The sequence below is a fragment of the Sphaerodactylus townsendi genome, linkage group LG15 (assembly GCF_021028975.2).
Source record: "Sphaerodactylus townsendi isolate TG3544 linkage group LG15, MPM_Stown_v2.3, whole genome shotgun sequence".
NCBI lineage: Eukaryota > Metazoa > Chordata > Lepidosauria > Squamata > Sphaerodactylidae > Sphaerodactylus > Sphaerodactylus townsendi.
The window spans coordinates 7954579-7976245 of record NC_059439.1 but is presented as its reverse complement, the minus strand read 5'-3'; the positions used below and the strand labels follow the sequence as shown (position 1 = coordinate 7976245).

Sequence of the window (21667 nt, the reverse complement as noted above, 5' to 3'; positions counted from 1 at the left end):
TCAAGGTGCTGTGTGGATAGAGCAGCCTGGCCCAAAATTTCTCACCCTATCACTGACCCACTAGAGATGGTCCAGGTGACAAGGCAAGATTTTTGTTTCAGAGGGATAGAGACTGAGCTGAAGTGGAAACAGAACAGCAGCCATAGTGCGAATGGTAATGGCCAATGGCTATTTAACATCAACTTTTATGTACATAGTGCTTCTTGTAACTCCACCCCCAAAAGATGTGATTTGTTAGGTGCTATCAGCAGACATTTCAGCGAATAATTTTAAAGGAAAATGGAAGAGGGAGGGGCAGAAGTGCTGACAGTTTTCAAAATGTGGGAACAATACGCTTGGGAAAGGATACAGAGCCATGTCAGCTGTTTTTGAAGGCCACTGAGAAAGTACAACTGGCCTAGAACACTGCAGCTCAGCTATTGCCAGGGGCCAGCCGCTGGGAACATACACTGCCGTCAGCCTCTTTCTAAGTTCAATTCAAGTTGTTGGTTATAACCTTCAAAGCCCCTCATAAGTAGGGATTCACATATTTGAAGAACCATCTCCTTCCATATGTCCCTGTGCACCAACTACAGTTTTCAGGTATCGAATCATAGAGCTGGAAGAGGCTACAAGGGCCATCAAGTCCAGTCCCCTGCCATGCAGGAAGACACAGGCAAAGCACTCCTGCCTCTTTCTTAAAACCTCCAACGAGACTCCACCACACTCTTAAGTGTATTCCACTGTCGAACAGCCCTTACTGTCAGGAAGTTCTTCCTAATATTTAGGTGGAATCTCTTTTCCTGCACCTTGATTCTATTACTCCTCCTCCTAGTCTCTGGAACAGCATCAAACAAGCTTGCTCCATCTTCAACATGACATCCCTTCAAATATTTAAACATGGCTATCATGTCACCCCTTAACATTCTCTCCTCCAGATAAAACATACCTAGCTCTCTGATGCTTCTCATAGGGTGTGGAATCCAGACCTTTTTTTACCATTTTGGTCACCCTCCTCTCGACCCATTCCAGCTTGTCCATATCCTTTTTGAATTGTAATGCCCAGAACTGGACACAGTATTCCAGGTGAGGTCTGACCAATGTAGAACAGAGTGGTACTTTTACGTCCCAGTCTAGACACTAGACTCCCACTGACATAGCCCTGAATCAACTGCCTAACCCACCATTTAAGGTGGCCTGTTTGGCTTTGACCAGGACCCAGGCCTTTTGCATCATGGCTGCAGCTCTGTGAAATGGGCTCCCTGAAGAAATGGGTGGGGTCTCATCCTTGGGGATCTTTAGGAGGTGTGGCAAGCCTTGCTTTTGAAGGGGTTTGAAGGGCAGCCATCTTTTAAGAGAAGGGAAGGAGAGATTTGGGATTCGTTATTTTATTCTGATTTCACTTGAAAATGTTTTTCAACTATATGAAACCACCTTTAACCATAAAGAAAGGTTGGACAAAATGTTTTAATAATTTTTTAAAAATTATTCATGGCTTGGATCCTAAGCTGCAGGAGCACTACAGAAGGGAACTTCTCAACCTCCCCCTCCTAGTGGAGCCTGCCCTGCCTCGCCCCGCCCGTTCTGCTCCTCAGGCTAATTGTGAGGAGAGTCAAATATGATGAGTGGAAGGAAATGACTGAAAATCACTTCCCTCTCTTCGGCACAAAATAACTTTTCATTAGTGAACATGGAAGATGATGGTTGGTGTCAAGAGAGAAGCCTTGTAGATATTTTTGCTAAATTGGAGATTTGTAATATATTTGGTTATTGACTGTAAATAAAGTAATCTATTCTAAGAGAGAAGCCATCTTAAAGCATTTTCCCAGTTAGTTACAGCCATGTTCACTGTTCTCTGCAGGTGTTAGTCACCACCACCACCACCCCCACACACACGCAGGTGGTTACTGGTCAAGGCTGAGCCAATTAAGTGTCTTTATTCTGCCTACTAATCACAAATGTTGCCACAACCCTCTTCCTGGGGAGCTGTGACCCAGCTTTAGGGCCAAACTAGGGCAAAGGCATTGTTGTGAGACCTAAAGGACAGTGCCACCATTTTGAAGGGATTTTAAAATGCCACAAGGGCTTATGGCCTGAGCCACTTGCTTCCTCCCCACCCACCCCTAATCGAGTGCAAAATGTTTGCATGCCCCCTCCCCTGATGGCTGTTTTTGGCAGTCGAAAAGGCACAAGAGGGGCCAAGAACCACAGGACCCCACCAGCAGTGTTTCAAAATGGTGGCGGCATCCTCGTGGCATCTGTAGCTCTGTTCTTCTGCACAGTGGCTCACCAAGATCTAAATGCTCTAAAGCAGTGTTGGGAAAGTCCTCAGGGGAAGAAACCATGCAAGCACATTCAGCACTTTTAGAGGAAGGAGACCTGGGGTGACATGCAAGGCCCATTAACAGAAGCTCATTACTATCTTGCCTCTTAATGAGACTAATGCTCTATTTGTCGTTGCGGAAGCAGCGCCGCAGGCCGCCTTTCGACCCAAAGCTTCCGAGCCAAGCACAGCTTAATTTGGGCACCCTGCAGGTGGTCAGGAGCAAGGCTAAATCTCTCATTTAAGCTGACAGTTGTTCAGCAGCTACGACAAAATGTAAGTGATAAGAGTCAAATGCCTTAAAAATGGCAGGTACAAAATTCCATTAACAGCTGGATTTCTGAAACTCTTGCTGGTCTCAAAAGTGTGACTGGACTGACATCTAACTGTTCTACTGGAGACCAGCGCGGCAACTCTTGGAAGCGGGATTTCTTGGAAGTAAAGAGCCAGGTTGGCTTTAAAACAGGGCAGGACAATTTTAATCATGCCCTGGGATTCCATTCTGGTGTTTTGGTACAGGCCCATGGGCAAAAATAAAGAGTTCTCCCCCTCTCCCTTCTATAGGGACCTGGCCCAAATTACAGATGGGATCCTAGTACTAGCAGTTGTGATTCTCTACAAAACTGCTCTTTTTTCGTGTTTAGGGTATGACCTATTTAATTTCCATCCACCCTTCTTCCCAGTTGGAAACACAAAGTAGTTGACACAGTGAAAGCAAATTAAGAAATCAGTTCAAAACTGAGAGTGGGGGGAACGGCTGCGTTACTCTGCCTGATGGATTTGGAGGCGTCTGTTCCGTCTTCTCTGAGCTTCGTAAAGAAACATATTGTCAGCAGTTTGATTCAGATTTTGCTTATTTGTCTGAAAGTGCTACACTCAGGGAAGTGATTTCCCCAGTTCTGCTCAGGATAAAGTTTAAACTATATTGGAGAGGCAGAAGCCTCCATGGGACATCCTCAGAGAGGCCTCAAGATGCTCACCAGAGACGGGGAAGCAACTGCCATATGTTATGAAGTATTTTGAAGCAGAGATCTGCCTACAAAAAGGGGACCTGCTTATTTGGCTTATGTGTGAAATCAGTGTCTACTCCCCCCCTTTACATATTACATCACAGGCCTTTAATATGTGACAGAATATTGATAAACACTGTGTTACCACTTCTTGAATGATGCTACACAGATAACAGGAGAGATTTCCATCGGAAATATTAATATATTCCCCATAACTACCTTGCTATTTTTTGCTAAAAGGAATGCCTTGGAAGTCCACTTCCAGAATCTTGTCGGTGAGGAAATAAAGCCCAAATGAAGTGATGTTCTTTAGATTTTGTGAACATACCCTCTGAGATCTAAGTAGTACAAAGTTGTTTTTTTTAATTGTCTGTTTATAAAACCCAGTATTATGTTTGGGTTGAACAGAAAGGGAAACCTTACTCTTGACTTTTAAGGTCTTGGATGATCTTAGGGCTTACATTGCTTGGCAGAATTATGTACCGTATATACTCATGTATAAGTCGTATTTTTCAGCACATTTTTAATGCTGAAAAAGCTCCCCTCGACTTATATGCGGGTCATTAAAATTTTTTGTGTGTTTTTACTTTGCCGGCCAGCAGGGGGCGCAGTTTTTATGCTAGCGGCACCAAAATTTCGAGTACCCTCAGAAGACTCTCCTGATGATACCAGCCAAGTTTGGTAAAGTTTGGTTCAGGGGTCCAAAGTTATGGACCCCCAAAGGAGGTTTCAATGGGAGCTATTAGTAGATGGGGCTACTCTTTTGAGGGTTCATAACTTTGGACCCTCTGAACCAAACTTCACCAAACCTGGCTGGTCTCATCAGGAGAGTCTCTTTATGATACCAGCCAGGTTTGGTGAAGCTTGGGTCAGGGGATCCAAAGTTATTGACCCCCAAAGAGGATGCCCCATCCTCCATTGTTTACAATGGAAGCTAATAGTAGATTTTCCATTTCTGATAATATCCCTCTTAAAATCGAAATTGGGTTACATTTAGACATACAGATGATGATGAGGAATCCAGTTTTGAAGGATTTTAACTCTTGTATTTTAGCTTGGTTGCTGGTTGAGCTAAGGTTTTTGTACTTTTAAAGTTATTGTTGATACCATATTGTTCTTGTTGACCCTCTTTTCCACTTACAGAGCCAGTTTACTGTTTTTCTTTGAAATAAATATTCAAAAATATTTAACCTACTGATGCCTCAATTGATGTAATTTTATTGGCATCTATTTTTATTTTTGAAATTTACCAGCAGCTGCTGCATTTCCCACCCTCGACTTATACGCGAATCAATATGTTTTCCCAGTTTTTTGTGGTAAAATTACGTGCCTCGACTTATATGCGGGTCGACTTATACACGAGTATATACGGTAACCTTTTTTACAGATAAAGTGGATAATCCAGTCAAATCAAAGCATTTTAGTTCCTGAGGTTTCACTTCCTGGATTTGCTTCACATTCAGATTTTATTAAGGTTTTAATTTTCATTCAGGATTTTAAAAATTGATTTTAAAAATTATTGATAAAAATGATCAATACTAATTTTTAAAATTATTCAGGATTGCTATGAGGCAAGTTTTTTTAAAAAAAGCATGATCATATCTCAGTAAGCTTTTTTATTCTGATTCTCCCACTGGTATGTATAAGCTGTGTAGGGCTTGCTTTTTACAATCAATAGCTAAGGCCGTAAAAAGCACTGAAAATACAACATCTAACAGAGACAAAGTTCTTCCAACAACTCTATAAAAGAGATGACTAAGAGACTTAATTATAGACATCCAACTTGATAAAAAAATTTACTTTCCTCCAAAAAGAATATAAAGATCAGTTTTGTCTGGCTCTTCTAGAAAGGGAATTGAATAGTCAAACTGCCCCCACATACTGGGACTGAAGAGGAATATTCTTCCACTGAAGACTCTAAGTGAAGTCAATATTGGGAATTAAGCTGTTCTCCAGTATAATCCACTACATGTCTATTTGGAAGCAAGGGCAGTGGTAACCAAGAGGGTTCTCTTTCAGGTAACTATGTATAAGTACAGCCTCACTCGATTAAATCATTTGTAGCTGTGTGCTCTGTAGATCTCTTGGGATGGAACCAGGTAAAATCTGGCCTGACATTACTATAAAGTGACAGCAGTATTCTTCCCTCTTCCAGGGCATGACCTCCATTGCCCTAGCTTACTTAAAAAAGAAAACTCAAAAGCAATTTTGCCCTACTGGCACGGCAAACGCAGGTAAAGGTGAGCCAGTCAGCAAATCCACAAGTGAGGTCAAAGAAGGCAGAAATTAACAACTATAAACTAACTTGTGAGGGAAAACAAAACACTTCCAAGAGCCATAAAGAAGCCTGCTTGAGCCCCATTAATGGGGGCCTTTTGCAATCCAAATGTAATTAGCCAATCTATAATCGCAGCAGGGAGGGAACAATTTTTCTCACCCTTCCAAGGTAATGGGCTGTGAACGGTTCCAGACATTAACACAGCTAGGAGGCAGCACCCTCCCCCACCCCCAACCTGGGAGGGGACCAAATGCCATACAAAGCTTTAAATCACATCCTGAGCGCTGTAATTAGCTTAGATTTTAAAAGCCCCATATATTCGTCACCTGCAGATGTCCAGCGCTTTGCGAGCGTCCCCAGAGACGGCTGAGACTTTCCGAGCACAGAACTGGATGGCGGTGTGGTCCAGCACTTGCTCCCCTGACACCTAAGGAATAAGGATAGGGAGGCAGGATGGTTAGAGGGATGTTTTTGCCAGCAAAGGGTCTTGGTGCAACTCAAAAAGCTCCCACTTTTCCCAAAGAATCCTCCAGCCACATCTGTTGTCATCAGGACATGGCCTAGCTGCTTTGTATTTTTTTCCCATGAAGTCACAGCTGGCGATCCCTGGTGGGGTTTTCAAGGCAAGAGATGTTCAAAGTTAGTTTACCAGTGCTTGCTTCTGTGTCAACCCCCCAGTATTCCTTGGAGTATTCCCCAGTATTCTCTCATCTAAATACTTGCTAGGGTCAAGGCTGAGAGTGCGTGACTGGCCCAAGGTCACCCAGAGAGTTTCCATGGTGGAGTGGGGATTTGAACTTAGATTTCCCAGCTCCTGGTCCGACACCTTAACCACTACACTACGCTGGCTTTCAGTCCAACTGCTAGGTAGAGAGAAAGAGGCAGAGACTACAGTTAAAGGCAGAATCTCAGGTTTAGCGACTAGGCTTAAAAGAGACAATCCAGCCAGAGGTATTAAATTATCTGCGACTATGATGCCTCGTGGTCATTGTGGGGCTTCTAATCTCCTTGCAAGGCCAGATTAACAGTTATTGATTGACGTTGTCCTTCACATATTCCCTGGCAGCAGGATACATGCTTTTACCACTGCAACCAATCCTGCCTTTTCTTGAACTCACAAGCTTTAGGTACAGAATATTTTGCTTCTGATGCTGATCAGTCTAAGCTCTGGTTCACCTTGGGGAAAACTCTTGCAACAAGGAAGACAGACAGGCAGCTAATTCTTAGCAGCAAGTAATTTTGAAGGAATTCTTGGTGCAAGGTGAAGGACAGATCCATACTGAAGATAACATCTACCTCCACTGGAACAGGGTTACCAAGCAGACGTGACCGTTTATCCTGAAACTTACTGAGTATAAGGTTGGATATGAGATGTGCCTTATCTGTATGTGAGTTTGGAGCTCTGATCTTACCGGCTTCAAGCGTTCTTCAAGGATGGAGGCAAGCTGGTCTTTGCTGTAAGGAGGAAAGTTGAGCAGCTGTGGCCGGCACTTGGGGCGAGCCTGCAAGCGGGGCAGGATGCGATCGGTGAGATCCAGAGCATTGGCTATACCTGTGAAGAGAGAAAAGGGGCGCTCTCATTTCCTACCATCCGCTTTCAGATAGCTTGCTGTAGAACTGACAAGACTTTCCTCGTGAGATGGAGGGAGCAAACAAGTAGGGATGCCCTTTGAAGATTCACCTCCCAAAAGACAGAAGTGTATGTTTGTGTGTGTGTGTGTGTGTGTGTGTAGGGGGGGAGGGTTGTATTTCTTGCTTAAAACATTGGGCATTTCCTTGTATGCCACCTACTGATATACAGCCAATCCACTTTTCCACCCTGGGGGCTCACACACTTGTCCTAAGAAAGCAATATGCATTTTCAATCTTTATAATGAAAATGTATGCAATACAAATATTAACATGTAAATAACTTATCATCATTCCACAATCATGTTTGGGCTGACCAAACTCCAGTGAGTTTGGTTTCGGAATTCTTTCAATGGCTCAAACCGAAATATGATTGTATTGAACACAAATTATATGTGAGTGTATATTGTAAGCTGAAAGCATGATTTGGGTAAGAGCAGCAGTGGCATAGTGGTTAAAAGCAGGTGTACTCTAATCTGGAGGAACCGAGTTTGATTCCCCGCTCTGCCGCTTGAGCTGTGGAGGCTTATCTGGGGAATTCAGATTAGCCTGTGCACTCTAACATATGCCAGTTGGGTGACCTTGGGCTAGTCACAGTTCTTCAGAGCTCTCTCAGCTTTACCCACCCCACAGGGTTTTTGTTGTGAGGGGGGGAAGGGCAAGGAGATTGTAAGCCCCTTTGAGTCTCCTACAGGAGAGAAAGGGGGGATATAAATCCAAACTCCTCCTCCTCTTCTTGAGTCAAGAAGTACTTTTGTATGAATGTATGTAAACATAAGAATTTTCATTATAACGATTTAAAATGCATTGCTGTCTTAGGATGTGTGTGAGCCCTCAGGGTGTAAAAGTGGATTGGCTGTATTTACTCAGAGCACCCACCCCACATTTTTAATATGGTGGACCTACTGATATGTTTTTGCAGCATGTTTTTGCAGCCATATTTTTGCAGCAAAGTAGCTAACAGAAGGCAGAACTTCCAGGTTTTAAATATGCAAATTTGAGGAATCAGCACTTAGCTATCCCAAAAAGGAGGAGAAAAACAAATAGATACATGAGCGAGAGACACTAATGGGGTTGAACTGAATGGAAACATGAACCTGCCCCTCCCATTCCCTGCCTCCTTGGCCTGACTTTTGAGCATCAGTAAGATTCAGCTTCATTGTCTCCAAATACGCACCAATGAGAACAAGCCGGGAACTGGGAAGGGAGGGCCACCCAAAAATCATGTAGAGTACATCTTGTCCCTTGCTGTCCAGCTGATCCATCTCATCCAGCACGACCAAGCTGCAAAGGGAAGAAAGTGAGCATGTGAGCACCACCCCTGCCAGGGATAAAGATACCTGTGCAGATACCTGTGCACAGATGGGGGAGAAGGAAGAAAACTGTGACACAAGAACATCTTTCCAACCACCATCTAAGCCAGGGGGTTTCCACTGAGGTGCCCACAGACACCCTTCAACACCCTTCCTGGCATCTGCCAAGCATTTTTATTTATTTATTTGTATTTTTTATCCCACCCTTCACCCAAAGGTTACAATATAAAACTCATATAAATCATAAAACTTAAAACTACAGCATATAAATAATAAAACCCTGTTAAAAATTCATGATATTACTAAAACAGTAGGAGGGGAAAACTGGTTCTTTCACTAAAGGCCAGGGAAAATAGATGCATCTTCACCAGTCTTCTGAAAGGATACAAAGATGCTTGAACCATTTCAGGGTAGAAGACGGTTCCACGGTCTCAAGGCCACCACTGAGGAAGCCCTATTTCGAGTCACCTTCTTTTAAACCACTGAAGGTGGTGATACTATCAGAAGTGCTTTGCTGCTGATCTTAAGGCACAGGCAGGTAAATAAGGGAGAGGGCATTCCTTTAGATAATTGGGACCCAAGCCATTTAGGATTTTCTAAGTCAAAGCACCTTCAATCGAACTTGGTAGCAAACTGGCATACAGTGGTTCTTGGCAAATGGGCGTGATATGTGCCTGGCAGCAGTATCTGTTAGCGGTCTCGCTGTCACACCCAGTGCTAGCTACAGTTTTTGAACTGTCTTCAAGGACAGCATTACAATAGTCCAATCTGAAGGTTACCAGAGCATGGATTACTGTAGCCAGATTGTCTCTGTCCAGTAGGGGCCATAACTGGCGAACCAGCTAGAGCTGGGCATAGATACTCCTGGCTACCACCTCCACCTGAAGCATCATGGCAGAGTCCAAGAGCACCCTTAGATGTTGCACCTGTCCCTTCCAGGTGCCTCTTCACTTCAGACCTGAGACCCAGACACACCTCTGTCTTCTCTGGATTCAGCTTCAATTTATTGGCCCTCATCCAGCCTGTTACTGACTCCAAGCACCTGTCAAGAACATCAACCACATCTCCTGATTCAGATGGTATGGAGAGATAGAGATGTGTCATCAGCACACTGATGGCACTTCATTCCAAAACTCCTTATAACCTCCCCCAGCGGCTTTATTTAAAAGGGACCCCTGAGGAACCCCACAAGTGACCCCATGGTGTCAAACAGGAATTTCTCATGTCGACTTCAGGTACTGGCCTTGGAGGTAGGAGCAGAACCACTGCAAAGAAGTGCACCCAACTCTTAAGCTCTGTAGTCTTTCCAGGAGGTTATTATGGTCAATAGTATCAAAAGCTGCTGAGAAATCCAAGAGAACCAACAGGATAGATCGCATTTTCCTTATCTCTCTTCCAGAAAAGGTCATCGTTTAGGGCGACCAAAGCAGTTCCATGATCAGGCATGAAGCCACATTAGAATGGCCTTAGATAATCAGTTTCTTCCACACATTCATGCAGTTGAACAGTCACAACCCTCTCTAAAATCATGGTTAAAAAAGGAACAGTTGTAGAGTGAACTGCTGCATTCTCTCGGTGAGAAGCTTCCTCTTTGTGGGGGGATGTCAGGTAGATGAGAGTGGTCTGTTCAGAGTTCCCATGAAGACAGCAGTGAAACACTAAAAGCACACGTTACTTATTTATCTCTGGGGAAACACATTAAAGGAGAATAAGCAAAGAAGGCTTATTGAGACAGTGGTACTTCACACAGGAGAGGGGATTTAATTCTGTAGGGAAACAAAAAAGATAAATCCTACTCGAAAACCTTGGTGTGTGACAGGATATATCTGAGGTCACATTGCCCTTGTCAGTGTGGAGAAATTCTGCTAAACTATTTTACCTGAGGGTAAATACACTTCTCTCAGGAGAAAGAAAAAGAAAAGCAGAACTTAATATTAACACCTATAAAATCTTTAAAACACCCAACTGATATATTCTGAAGAACTAAGAAAGCAAATATCTATTGTACTACAGAACTAACTGAAACAGTGTCAAAAGCTATCAACAACAGCTTGCTTGTATATAGTGCCTTATCAACTTACCTGCTTTATTTTATGTTATTTTTACTTCACCAAATATCTTTTGAATAAATCTTATCCTAGTTCACCTCTTGTGCCAACTTTGTTTCTGACTAGGAAAGGTTGCTGTTTAAACAAGTGAAACTCTCTGGCTTACTGGGAGATGTCTGGAAATTTGATCTGAAGAAGCTCAATTACATTTATTCCTAATAAAGGGTGGGAAAAGAGGAATTACAAATATACATTACTTACATGCTACATTTTCTATAGAAGCTAACAGTAAGGGCTGCTCAGAGCTGAAAGAAACAGGCAGTTATTTTGGAGGGAAAAAATAAGGGCACTTGTGAGCAGAGGGACATCACACTGGTTACTTATTTATTGCTGGGGGAAATACACTAAAGAGGAATAAGCAAGGAAGGCCTATTGAGACTGTGGCATTTCACAGAGGAGAGAGTGGGTTTAACTCTGTAGGGAAACAGAAAAGATAAATCCTATTTGAAAACCTTAGTGAGTGACAGTGAGTAAGACAGAGCTGTTCCACCATGCGATTGAGGTCCTTTTATTTCTTTGCTGTTGACTGTTTATTGATATTGCATGCTGCTAAACATTGTTCCACGTAAAGATGGCAGTAGATTGTATATTTTTCTGCCACAGAAATAAGCATGCTGGACCTTCTTTGTTCTAGAATGCTCCACCTGGTGCCTACCAAGCCGTGCTCCCCTCCACCCATTTGAAAGTAAAAATACATTTTGGCATAAATGCTCTTGCATCAAAGTACCATGTTCAATAATGCACAAAATAATGGTTTTGACAAAGGCAGTACGTGGAAATGAATGATAATTCTCACATTCGTTCAAGACTATATTTGAACGCGGAAGGATACAACTTTCTCAAATGCAGCACCTCAGCTGACCGAACTATCATCCTTATGGGGAACAGAGTATAATTCCATCCTTAATGAGCTGTACTTGGGGCACTGTGGGTTATAAAACTGTTCTGAAGGTTTGTTGAGTTATTCTACTGGAAGCCGCCTGGAGCCCATATTGTTAAGGGTGGCCAAGAAATCAAATTATAAATAAAAATAAATCAACCAGAGTCACCCAGAACATAACATGGACCATGCAAAGCAGAAAGCAGACATCACATCACAAGTATGCGATGGGAAAAGAGGAAGCCAGAGTTGTGACCGCATCAGTGTCAAGGTTGGAGCAGTGGTCAGCGGCCCAAGGAAGCTGGGGATGGGAAGCACAACCTGAGTCCCAGGAACTAGTCAATCATGAAGGAATCCTCGCCACTGCTGAATGATCGCACTGTGTGTCCTGTGGCTCCTCTCAACTTGTTTGCAGAGAGGCAAGAGACATGGCTACCTTGTCCTCTGCAAATGTGCACTAGTTAGTGGGACCCACCCAAAAGCCACAATACTAACATTATTACCACCACCTTGGTATGTTCTAGGCCACTTTTTAAAAAGCTTGTTAAAAGCTTTCATCCCTGGGGAGTTCTACTCACACCATGGGGCTGCTTTTTGCTGTCAACCGCTTCTCCAGCTTTCGGATAACGTCGCTCTGTGCTGTTCTGTCTGCTCCTGCCTGGCCCAGCTGTTCAGCAACTGCCGGGAAAACAGCACGGGGGGTCCGCAGAGCCATGCAGTTCAGGACAATGGTCTTGCTCCCTGCAAGTTCCCCCTGCAAGAGACAAAAGGGAGAGAAACAGAGTAGAACAGTGTAGGGGAAAGCAATGCCAAGGAACAGGCAGGGCAGTTCTCAGCATGTTGTACGGGATCATTTTCTCCAATCTGTGCAGTTTGCTCGGACTCCATTTGACTCAGTGTGATTTGACAGAAGTTTGAGGAGTCAGAAATGGCCATGCGTTCGAGGAGGTGAGGCCAAGGTTGTTCTCAGGATATGCTAACAAATGGCCAAAACTTTTTCCAGGAGACAGATTCACTGATTGGTTATCTGCATACCTGCCCATTGCCATGGCAGCTTGCAAAGCCAGGCACCTGTGTAGAGCTTGTATTTTTATCCCCCCTTTCTCTCCTGTAGGGAGACAAAGAGGCTTACAATCTCCTTCCCCCCACCCCCAACAAACACCCTGTGAGGTGGGTGGGGCTGAGAGAGTTCCGAAAAACTGTGATTGGCATGTGTTGGAGTGCACAGGCTAATCTAGTTCCCCAGATAAGCCTCCACAGCTCAAGTGGCAGAGCAGGGAATCAAACCCAGTTCTCCAGATTAGAGTACACCTGCTCTTAGCCACTACACAACGCACAGCCCCAGCATGGGGCAGAGTTCAGAGTATTGGACTAGCACTTGGGAGACCCAGGCTATGATCCCCACTCTGCCATGAAAGCTTCCAAGATTACCTCAGTCTAGTAATTATCGGTCTAGTGTACGTCACAGGGTTACAGTGAGGACAAAATAGAAGAAAATTATGTTTTAAGCCAGTGACTCCTCAGGAGTTAACCACTATATGACTGCTGCTCCTAGATTTATCAATATAACATCATTGCAATCTAACCACTGTCAAGCAACTAGGTGGGCTTGATTACTCTTACTGACTTTTCAGAGCAAGGTTTTTTAGACACGCCTGAACCCAAGTTCAGACCTCGGGATTACCTTCAAGTCCAGCAAGGCCCGGCCGAGGCAGGCGGTCTTCCCGGTGCCTGGGGCTCCAGAGATATAAAGACTTCCAGACTTCTCCCCACAGACATGTTCCTTGAGGAACTGATGTAGGAAGTGTGTCTCCTTCTCTCTTGCATGCAGTTGGTCTGGAAGAGCTGTGTTTAGCAGACTCTTGGCTTGCTGGTAACAGGTGCCTGCACAAGAAAACTGGTTAAGTAAAATGCATTTGAAATACAAAGAATGTTCAACACACAAAAAGACGCAGGCAAACAAAAACCAACAGAAAAGTTGTAGAGCTGCCTTCTGCCACACAGTGTTAACTGGCAAAACTTGAAGAGATTGCAAGATAAGAACCATAAAAGTTTGCTCATGGCCTGTTTTTAAAATTCAATTTAAATTCACATTCTGCATCTCAAAGTGGTCAAGGCAAACAGAATCCAAATACAATTAATTCAATAATTTTACAAACCATCTGATGAAGTTAAAAAACTGAACACTAAAACAAATTTCAAGAGTCCAACAACCCCGTTTAACACATTGATATGCAAGTTTTATCAAAATATTTTATGGTTCTATCTCAGTAATGGCGAACCTATGGCACACGTGCCAGAGGTGGCACTCAGAGCCCTCACTGTGGGTACGCGCACACAGAGTTCGTCATGTGGGGGGAGCAGAAAATTGCCCCCCCCACACACACTTAGGCTGACCTTGCTTCTGAGTAAACCCTCCTAGGGTCATGATTCACCCGTTCGAAGCGTTGCGCGGTTACTTCACCAAGCTTACTCCCGAGTAACCCGCGCCTTGGAGCAAACCATTTTTTCTAAACTAAAACCTCAGTATTCGGGTTAAATTGCCACGTTGGCACTTTGCAATAAATAAGTGGGTTTTGGGTTGCAATTTGGGCACTCGGTCTTGAAAAGGTTTGCCATCACTGTTCTATCTGGTCGCTACTGACAAAAAATTGCTCAGCTAGATAAATTATGGCCCGAGAAAGCCAAGCAACAATCCCTTTGTGATTCGTGACCAGCGTGGTGTAGTGGTTAAGAGCAGGAGCACTCTAATCCGGAGGAACCGGGTTAGATTCCTTGCTCTTCCACTTGAGCTATGGAGGTTTATCTGGTGAACTAGATTAGCTTGTGCATTCCAACACATGCCAGCTGGGTGACCTTGGGCTAGTTCTTTGGAGCTTTCTTAGCCTTCATCTACCTCGCAGGGTGTTTGTTGTGAGGGGGGAAGGGAAAGGAGTTTGTAAGCCCCTTTGAGTCTCCTTACAGGAGAGAAGAGGGGGGATATAAATCCAACTCTTCTTCTTTGATGCAATCTTACAATATTAAAATACAAACTGGTGCTTTGAATTTTACTACTATGTTTTAATAGGTGATCTAAGCATCCAAACAATACATGCAAGAAAGGGGAAATTAGGTAACATGTTCAGGTCATTCCTCCTGATTTTTAAACAATCCCTAATAATTAATTTCATTAATATAATCTGCTTAAAACATTCTGACCGACTATTTGATTCATGATAAAATGCACTGCCGAGATCCATGTTAAAGATCTGACTAATTTGTCTTGGACACCCCACCCCAAAATATTCTGATGCAAGCACTGAGCATATTCTGTGAGAGATCCAGAGACCTCTTCCAGAACTTCAACAACTAAAGTATCTTGTTTGGAAGCTGTAGAGCAAGAGGAACTCTCTGCTACTGCGTGGATTCTGATTTGGTTAATGTCAAGCACTCAGAGCCAATTAAATTTTTTTTCATTTATTGTGAGGTAAAATATTCTTCAAGAAACAATAAAAATCAAAATGCTGTATGTGAAGCTTATGTTGGTTACAATATACATCAAACTAAGTAACTAAGTTTCAGTTAATTTGTTTCACCTTCAAGTTCTGACTAAACAGTGAACAACCCCCACTGAACTAAATACATGCAAGTATATAGACTTCTCTTTTTCCACCTGCTCAGACTGAGGGCTCAGCTTAACTGCCCTAACTGCCTTAACTGCTGCTGACGGAATGTTCATTCTTTTAAAAATTTCTCCCATCATGCAATCTGCAGGTTCCACAGACTTCAACGGATTGTTAGAAATTAAGCCTTCCTCCACAGAAGCAACTGTGCAATTGACCAAGCCAGGAAGCAGTTTAAAACAGGCAATTTGGAAGGCCAGAGCTCAACCATTTACCCCATGCAACCTTTTTAGCCTACCTTCTTGCTTAAAGAGACGCGTACACACCAACTCTTTTTTAGAGCGCCCTTGCAGTGAAGTCTGGGGGGTTTCCTGGCATCTACGGAGGGGAGAGGAGACTAAACCAGAACTCTTCGCTGGGAACTTGGTAGTGGATTGTTCGCTGAAGAGTAAGCGTTGCCCTTTGGGAGTGGCAGGTGAGAAACTGTTCTCTTTCTTACTCTGCTTAGTTGGGGAGCAAGATACCACTTGGGTAATGTTGCAGAGGTTGTCATCTCCTGTGGAAAGTAAAAGGAAGCTAGTTTAGAGGACGACTGAAATGGGAGGAAATGAAGGTTTACAAAAGCCAAGGATCCATGAACATTCAGCAGGCTGACTCCCTTCCTGTCTACACAGAATCCTTTTATTTATTAATTTTTAGTTTGTGGTCTCTCTCACTGAGGCTCTAAGCAGATTGTGTGATATGAAACCAAGCAGTACGACAGTATGAGATATCCATTAAACAGTGTAACAGGATTAGAATTTCAGAAATTAGAAAAGTGCAAAAAAGTTATCAAACATGATATATTCAACACTGCTGATAATAATATTATACCGTTAGAACACAATGAAGTAAGAACAGTATAACACATAAAATAAGCAGATAATACATACCATAAACAGTAGCATAGACTAGTCATGTTCCCTTAAAAATTATTTCTGACTGACATTAATTTCTGAAGTTTTTATCCTTCCTAAAACACAACCTTCCACCACTGATGATCACTTTGAAAAAGTACAATCAGTATTTATTAAACACCCCGCTTGACCCTTTTTCCTTGACCTTATGTCATATATTCACAAATGAGTTCTAAACTAGATCACCACTTGAGAGGTAGTTGGTAGTGGTGACAGCATCAAATTAGGATCTAGGAGACCAAGGTTCAAATCCACACTCTGCGAAGAAAGCTTGCTGGGTGACCTTGGGCCAGTGAGACCCTCACAACCTAACCTACTTCACGGAGGAGAGGGAAACAATGTTAGCCACTTAGGGGAGAAAAGTTAGGTTATAAATGAAATAAAATAAAAGACAAATTGTTTGTCTCTGGCTGTTTAAAAAACCTAGCTTCAGAAGACACAAAATTGCCTTGTTCTTCTAACTAATACTCTGTGTTTATGTATGCATGCATATTATTTCAAGAACATCTATTCAAACAGACCTACTCAAAGGATCTGGCTTTTGTGGTAAGTACTCTAGTCAATCACAGCTCAACAATTATAATACTGATCAAGTTAGTAATAGCCCAAGTTTGTACAGAATTAGGCTCTCTGAAGTCCATTGAATGCAGTTAGCTGCAGTAGACCTACAGCCTGCTGCATGTCTAATCAAGATCTGGCACCAATCTTCTAACCCAATTTCAAGCCTTCTGTCTCATTTGGACAGGTTGTGGCTGAATTACCCCAAAAGGTATTTCACTGATCCCAATTCCCACCACAGTTTAGCAAAGTTCCATTACTTGGTTAACACTGTCACCTCTTCAAGGTGGAAGAGGACAATACCTCACCTAGGCGTTTGCGAGGGCTAAGAGGCAAGACCTGGTTTGAAGAGGAACGTGGTGAGACAGCCAGAAGCGTTGGGTCCGGCTCTGAAGTTCTCTCATTCTCCAGCTCTTTATGCAGTATTCTGATGGATTTCCGCTTTGGAAAGTTGATGGTGTTCTGGCTTTGGCCTCGAGACTGAGATCTGGTACTGCGCATCATAGAATCTGGTACCCAAATGAGCAGAGAGGTTAGTGGACAAGTTCAACGGGGTGGGGGGGGGGGAGAGAGAAGAGATCAACACTTGTCTTTACAACTCCTCTGCATCCTGCTCACACCTTGTTTTCTTTGTCTGTAACAAACTGGGAGTGAGAATCCACATTCACATAGAACCCTTTTCCCTATTGAGATATTCCAGCTGAGTAAGGAACAGAAGATCCAGACAGGATTGAGGCCCATTACCTTCTTATTTAGTGTATTAACTTCTAAGAAGAGCCCTAATGGATCAGCCAGGTGGTCTATCTAGTCCAGTGTTCAATCTCACACAGTGGCCAACCAGTTACTAATTCCATCTGATATAAACCTTGCCCCCAGATTAACAACAAATCCAGCTGAGCACAAACTCTTTAAGCGTTCATTCTCTTTGCCTTACACCATCTCTATGCTTTTTCTTTTCTGCACATGCCAGGTGTTGCTATGCTTAAGCAAGATTAGAAGACTCCTGGCCTCCCAAAATATGTATGTCTGTAGGAACAAGAAGACAAGCTTATACCGTGGATAGCAAGCAAGCAAGCCATTAATTGACTACTTAATGTATTTACTGTCTTTCTGCAATATTAGCTTAAGCATCTATGTCACCATTTAGTTTCCATACACAACAGAACAGAGGTTTATCAGAAGATCTTGTTCGTAAAGTTTCACCTGCATCTGTGGCTGGCATCTTCAGAGGTGTATCACAGAGGGAAGTCTGTTACACACTGTCTCCAGAGAGAAAGAAATGTTTGGGATACATATTGGACAATATATACCCCAAACTTCCCAGCCACAGATGCAGGTGAAACGTTATGAACAAGATCCACCAGACCATGACCAGGCAGCCCGGAACCCACCAGAACCAGTTGAATCCGGCCGTGAAAGCCTTAAACAATACATTTCACAAGAGAGTTTGGACCAGCTTAATGAATCACATAAAGAGGCTTCACCAATCAATGCAATTGACAGAGAAGACATTAAATAAACAATTAAATAAGATTGTTGAAGTCTGAAACCATCCAGAAAATTAATACTGGATTGGGAAAGGACAGGATAAAAATCAAATAAACAAACAATAAAAGATTGCAGTAGCACATAGTGAAACTATTAATGCAACACATTAAATTATACAAATATAGGACTATGACACCATAATAGGATCCTAGTTTCAGCAAGAACTTCACAGCAGAATTGAATCACCTAAACAGGGCTCTACAGGCTAATGGTTACTCTAATACAGAAATCAGAAGGGCTGCAAGACCAAGAACAAGCCACATGAACAAAGATAAAGAGCCATCTAGAGGGAAAGTGTTTTTACCATACATCAAGGGAACCACTGATTGCATAGGAAAACTGATGAAGAAGCACAACCTACAAACAATCTACAGACCCACTAAGAAAATTCAACAGATGCTACATTCAGCAAAGGATAAGAGGGATCCTTTAGCTACTGCAGGAGTCTATCGCATACCATGCAGCTGTGGACAAGTCTACATAGGAACCACCAAACGCAGCGCGCAGACACGTATCAAAGAACACGAAAGGCACTGCAGACTATTTCAGCCAGAAAAATCAGCAATAGCAGAACACATGATAAACCAACCTGGACATAGAATATTATTTGAAAAAACAGAAATTCTGGACCACTCTGAAAGTCACTACATCAGACTACACAGAGAAGCAATTGAAATCCATAAGCACATGGACAATTTTAACAGGAAGGAAGAAACTATGAAAATGAACAGAACTTGGCTGCCAGTGTTGAAAAATACTAGAGTCAAGACAGCGTCTAACCAGCTCCACACAAACACAGGATGACCATAGACAAAAGAAACAAAGGCCAGGATACTTCTATTCAGATGCTCCCACCAGTGACCTTGCTATCTCCAGTGTTACACCCATGCTATAGTCTTCATTGTTACTCATACTTCTATTCAAATGCCCTCAACTATTGACCTGGTTGCTTTCTTTGTTACTCACAGACAAGGTTTCTCCACCCACCCTGGACACTCCAACAGATATATACTCCACTTGCTTTCCCAACATCAGATCCTCTGAAGATGCCAGCCACAGATGCAGGCGAAACGTCAGGAGAGAATGCTGCTAGAACACGGCCATACAGCCCAGAAACCACACAGCACCCTTTTGACACAAGGTTTCGTGGACATGCGAAAAGTTTTATTCCTGGTATCTGTGCGTGCCCAAGAAACCTTATGTCAAGACTAAAACTTCGTTGGTCTTAAAGGATTCAATTTTTTCCTGTTGCTTCAAACCAACCCGGCTGCTCACCTACACCTACACACGGCCTTTGTCTCTCCCCGTTCCCCGGCCTTTCACTTCACCAACCTCCAACGGCGACTAGCAGCCCAACTCCCTTGTTGCACCAGCCACGATCCGACCCTTCCGGCAGAAACTCCTCAGCGCGCGCCAAACCGATCGACCTCTCCTCTTTCCCGCGCTCTCTGAATCACTGCAGACCTCCCACTCTACGCGCCCATTCGCTCCTTCCATCCAATCCCTGCCTCTACGCGCCTGCTGCCCATTCCGGCTCAACCATTGGCTCTTGACCGCCTTTTCCAACCAATCCCTGCCTCCGCACCCCCAGCCCCGCCCATCGGCTCGCACCTGGGCTTTGCAGCTGAGGCCCCGCGCGCGCTCTTCTCTTCGCCCGCGCCCATTGTTTGCAGCCCGCGCCTTTTCTTCAGAGCCAATCAGTTTGCGCAACGGCCGTCCCCTTTCGTCTCGACTTTCAGCCAATCGACTTTGTCCCTACGTAGCCCCGCCCCAGAAGGCGGACTTTCTTTTTCCTTCCCGGAAGAGTCCCCAAGCCAAAGCGCCGTGGCGCACGAGCGGTCTTAGCCGAGGAAGGGTGAGGTGTCACTCACTCTGCGTAAGATCGTAACTGGGTTGTGTCATTTAGGCTTTCTTTCCAAAAAGTATTTTTTAATGGGAGGGAGGGCTGTGTTTTGCTTTCGACCAACGTGCATGCCTGCCTCTTCATTGGGGTTGCCAACCTTCAGGTGGCACCTGGAGAGCTGCTTCTACAGTTGATGTCAAGATCAGCGGGGGGGGGGGGGGGATGGCTGCATTGAAGAGTGGACTCTGTAGCATTATACCTGGCTGAGTTCCCTCCCCTGTCCCACCCACATCAGTCTTTACCGCCAGAATTTCCAGACATTCCCCAGACCAAAACTGGCAACCTTGCCCTCCCCACACACGCTGGCAGCAATTCCATGTTACTCAGATTTCGTCCCATCTCGGAAGCTAAGTGGGGAGTGGTGCGGAGCCATGCAATGGCAAACCAGCTCCGAACGTCTCTTGCCTTGAAAAGCCTAGTACGGGGTATTCATAAATCAGCTGTTAGTGACAAAAGTGTCCTAAAACTCCCGTTTAAAAATAGCACAGCTCTGTAGACTAGAGCTCGTTTTCTTCAGATTCAAAGGAGTAATGGGGGTGTCTCGGATAAGGGCCCATGAGACGCAGACTGAAATGTGCTTATGTAAAATTCAAATCTAATCAGGAAAAAATCGACCCCTTGACAAGCCTACTTATGCTAAACTATTTGGGAGGAGGGCAGCCTAATCATTATCCCAAATCTTTGTGCTGGGGGAGGAGGAAGAGTTTAAAAAGATTTGAGATTTTCTACTGCAGCTCAATTGCCACTGGACTCCCATTTTGTTTCACTGCCGGACTAACATTTGGCATTCGTAGTTCATGAAAAGTTATGCTGAAACAAAGCACTGTGACTATTTCAGGGGACACTACTCTAGACTATCATACCCAATAGGCTTTGCTGGAGTAAGCAAGTTGTACTTGGAAAAAATGGCTTTATTCATATGCCATTACCCAGTTTGGGCCCCAGATTACTGGGAGAAAGAGGGGGGCTTATTTTAAGTAACTATGGTGAGAGGGGTAGTTTGGCAAAGTTGACAGTTCCACACATTGATAATTTGATAGTTCGTTGTACACTTTGGGAATATAATTTATAGATATAGTAGACGTAGTAGATAATTTTTAACCCAAACTATGTGCCAGTGTGCAAGCTTTGGTGTCCAGGTTGGGCGATAAAAAATATATCAGGCCACGCAAGGTTTTAGGGGAAAAGCCTTAAGATAATAACCTGAGAGTTTTCTCCAGCCCTCTTAACATCCAGCTCCACGAAGAGTTCTGAAGTTCAAAGCTCATGAAGTTTTAATTTTGATCAGCCTTAATGAAAGCAATATACTGGACTGTTCCAGAGCTGTTCAGTGTAGTGTTGATTCTGGGGAAAGATGATCAGCCAGTGCGGCTGCAGCAAATGTGTTTACAAACCAGAATCATCTAAAAAGAAAAATTCCATGCGATCTTTCTGTGTGTGCAGCTTGAGCATCAAGGTCGTAACAGGTTGCTTTAAAAAGGGGCAGCATATCTTCCTGCCCCAGGAACATACAACACATTGCTTACTGACAGGGGCCTCAGTTGTAACCTGCGGACACCTTCAACCAGTGCCTCACTGAT

General features: G+C 43.7%; 1 protein-coding gene across 2 annotated transcripts in view; it reads right to left on the bottom strand.

The window, feature by feature from the left end:
* The window catches only part of CDC6 (cell division cycle 6), a 40186-nt gene extending 20512 nt beyond the window's left edge, over positions 1–19674 (bottom strand). Inside the window, exons 1-8 of one of the 2 annotated variants that reach the window (XM_048518082.1) lie at positions 19517–19674; positions 16945–17145; positions 15421–15678; positions 13205–13404; positions 12099–12274; positions 8397–8503; positions 7003–7142; positions 5917–6017 (exon numbers count right to left, since the gene is read on the bottom strand). In XM_048518082.1, the coding sequence (XP_048374039.1) occupies positions 5917–6017; positions 7003–7142; positions 8397–8503; positions 12099–12274; positions 13205–13404; positions 15421–15678; positions 16945–17140 (1178 nt within the window). In that variant the 5' untranslated portion in view covers positions 17141–17145; positions 19517–19674. Of the gene's footprint in view, positions 1–5916; positions 6018–7002; positions 7143–8396; positions 8504–12098; positions 12275–13204; positions 13405–15420; positions 15679–16944; positions 17146–19459 lie in introns of both variants that reach the window. The other variant, XM_048518083.1, reaches the window with a different exon arrangement.
* Positions 19675–21667: the final 1993 nt, after the last annotated feature.